We start from the raw sequence: 3,430 nt of genomic DNA, 5'->3' as shown, positions 1-3,430 counted from the left end.
CACACACACCACATGTACACCACACACACACATCTCATACACAGCACACATACTCACAGGAGCGTCCCAGGGCTGGCACGAGGCATCATCTGGCCTAAAGGGGTCCATGCTGAGTGCCAATGGAGACGGGAGGGAGGGCATGGGAGCCGGGTCCTAGCGGGAGCAGACAGCTGGGAGCATGTCTGAGACTGAGGGGGAGGGGCCTTGGGAGTCACCAGAGGCCTCGGATCAGGGGTCAAGTGCCCCCCACTCAGAGTCTGGGAGAGGGAGTGGGTTCTGGGTGCCCCCCTCTCCGGGAGCAGGGTGGGTACAGAACCAGGATGGAATCCCAGACAAAGCATTAGTCTCCCCAAAACAGAAGTGGGAGCTGTACCCGGGGCCCAGGCTGGGGGTCCTCACAGGTACCCTCTGCTTGCCTCAGGGCATCAAGAAACCCTACAACCCCATCCTCGGGGAGACTTTCCGCTGCCGCTGGTCCCACCCGCAGACCAACAGCTACACCTTCTACATCGCAGAGCAGGCAAGAGCCCTTCTGTGCAGCGGGGGTGGGCCTGCGGAGGGCTGGGGAGGTCCCCTCTGGGGGCCCTATCTGAAAGCTTCATCCCTGACCATGTCGGTGATAGTCGACAGAACATTCCTGGTGCCCCCATGTGTGTCCGGGTAGAACTGCACTCCACAGGGCATTCCATTGCAGGGTGTGTGCCAGGCCCTTCTTCCGAGACACCTTCGGGTGGACTCAGATCAACAGTCTTTTCGTTACCAGTTGAGCACGATCACCATTTCCACCCCTGGAGGCTCCTCTGTAGGGAGAGGGCAGCTTGTCCCATTTTCCAGGGCTGGGCCTCAGGCCTGGCTTTCCTGGGCTCTGAGCCGGCTCAGTGAGTGGGGTGTGTGGGCAGCTGAGCCCTCACCTCACTGGGCCCTCCCCTCTGCCCCCGCCCCAGGTCTCCCACCACCCTCCTGTGTCCGCCTTCCACGTCAGCAACCGGAAGGATGGCTTCTGTATCAACGGCAGCATCACCGCCAGGTCCAAGTTCTATGGTGAGGGAAGGGGGGACCAGCGCTGGGAAGAGGGGACAGGACCCCAGCAAAGGAGAGAGGAAGGGGGACAGGGCTCTAAACAGAAGGGAAAGAGGGGGCTGGGAGGGGCCCACCAGGGAGAGGGGGCAGGGAGCAGGCAGAGGTGGGAAAGATGGCTAGAGTGGGGAGAAGAGAGAAGAGGGCTTAGAGGAACCCACCAGGCTGAGGGGAGAGGCCCAGCTCAGTGGTGGCCATCCTCGCAGGACCAGGAAGTGATGGAAGTGCTCGGAGTCTGTTGTCTGGCAGAGACCCTGGGGGTCAGGCAGAGCTGGGTCAAAGCCGGTCTCTTCCCCACCCCACATTCTTCCTCCATAAACCCGGGACCATTTTCGGGATGTGTAAGGATTCAAAGAGAACTTACCAAAGAGGAGCCGAGCTAGGGCTGCACTGCCCTACGTGGGAACCACCACCCTAATCACAATGTAACGTTCAGGTCCCACACATGACCACTGGCCTCCTTCCTTGATTACCCACAAGTGGGCAGAAGTTTACGTTCTTATAAAACATGCATGTCAAAAAGCAGGGTCTTGGCTGCATTGATTCCTTCTTTGCGTGTAGCCCTTGGTTTGTAGACCGTCCTCACGTGGCACGTGTCTTTGCTAAAGGGGCTCATCCGTCCCTTTACCACACTAGGTGCTTAGGGTCAGGTTCCACTCTGCCCTGGAATGGCCTCGTGAATGTAACAGGAAACCTTCCTGGATGGGACCACGTCCACAATGTGGGGACTAGGAGTCCATCTTAGCCTGCGTTCAAAACCAGTGGAGCATAAATACAAGGAGGCTTCAAAACAAGTCTGTGGAAAACTGTTTTCCATGAATGTTTTGAAGCCCACTTGTGTGTGTGTGTATGTGTGTGTGTGTGTGTAGAGATGATAGATAGATAGATAGATAGATAGATAGATAGATAGATAGATAGATAGATCATATATAGACAGACAAATAGATGATAGATAGATAATAGGTAGGTACGTAGGTAGGTAGGTAGGTAGATAGTAGATAGAGGATGGATGGATAGACAGGCAGATAATAGATAGATAGATAGATAGATAGATAGTTGCTGTTAAGTGCCATTGAGCCTGTTCCAACCCATAGCAATCCTGTATAGGATTTCCAAGGAACAACTGGTAAGCTTGAACCACCAACCTTGCAGTTCAAACGGACTTTGTAGTCCAGCACATTAACCCACAGCACCACACCAGGACTCTAGAAAGATAGATAGATAGATAGATAGATAGATAGATAGATAGATAGATAGATAGATAGATAGAGATTTAATTCAAGGAGATGGCTCCCCAAGTTGTGGAGGTTGGCAAGTCCCAAATCTGTGAGTAAGGCATCAGCTAGAGGCTTCTCCTGACTCACATGATTTTAGGAGCTGACAAATCCACAATCAGCAAGTCAGATGACAGGCTGTTGGCTCATGGGCCTTTGGACACTGATGAATCCCTTAAGTGGCAGGTCAGAAGGCAGACTTGTAGCTCATGTACCAAAAAGTAGAGGTCAGATGGTGACCAGCTGGGTGCAGGCTGCAGAGCGAGGGAGAGTTTGACCATCCGCACCCTCGGAAGTGCATCAGATAAGGACAGTGACTTGGGTAAGCAAGGTGACTTTGAGACAAAACCTGAGCTCTCTGCCGGCTGCAGGTGTGAGACCAAGAAGACTGCAAGACAGTTTTATTTATTTATTTATTTTTTGGTTAAAAGAAAGGGCCAGCTTTATTGCAATCTTGAGAAAGCAAAGAGACGGGGATCTCTGCCCCCAACTATCTTCCTCAGCAAGGGAACCAAGGGTGTTTTATAGGGCTTCAGGGTATGAACAGGGGGCACACCATCATGTATCAAAGATACAGAAACCTGTCACAAGGCAAGGGCGTGGGTACAACCCACAGGGCTGAGATGCTGAATACTATGTCTTCTTGTGTATAGTTTCCAGTCTCCGTGAGCACTTTGATTCGTTAAGTCCAGGGGTTGTGATTTTAACACCTGGGCCGGGCACCAAACACTCTGACCGTTTTCTTCTTTGCTTATTGCCAAGGGGCTGGGCTTAAACATAGAGACAATTTATAAATATTTATGTCTATTCTTAGCTTCAGATCAGGTTCTTGATTCCAGGGGTAAGAGAAGGATGTACAAGCAAGGAAAAACCGGTGGTAAACTAGTTTATTAACATTCTTATCAACGGAGAACAGATTGAAGTTGTCAAGGACTTCATTCTTTTTGGATCAATTATCAATACTCATGGAAGCAGCAGTCAAGAAATAAATGACGTATTGCATTAGGCAAATCTGCTGCACATGACCTTTTGAAAGTGTTGAAGAGCAAAGATGTCAGTTTGAGGACTAAGGTGCACCT

At 51.4% G+C, this 3,430-nt stretch overlaps 1 protein-coding gene across 1 annotated transcript in view; it reads left to right on the top strand.

The window, feature by feature from the left end:
• Positions 1 to 3,430, top strand: part of OSBPL5 (oxysterol binding protein-like 5) — a 49,332-nt gene that overhangs the window by 16,810 nt on the left and 29,092 nt on the right. Inside the window, exons 11-12 of the mRNA XM_006861035.1 lie at positions 422 to 520; positions 945 to 1,041. Coding sequence (XP_006861097.1) covers positions 422 to 520; positions 945 to 1,041 — 196 coding nt within the window. The remainder of the gene's footprint in view (positions 1 to 421; positions 521 to 944; positions 1,042 to 3,430) is intronic.

The sequence above is a fragment of the Chrysochloris asiatica genome, unplaced genomic scaffold (assembly GCF_000296735.1).
Source record: "Chrysochloris asiatica unplaced genomic scaffold, ChrAsi1.0 scaffold00040, whole genome shotgun sequence".
Taxonomy (NCBI): Eukaryota; Metazoa; Chordata; class Mammalia; order Afrosoricida; family Chrysochloridae; genus Chrysochloris; species Chrysochloris asiatica.
Note: the sequence above shows the minus strand (reverse complement) of the source record. Positions and strands in the feature narration are given on the sequence as shown.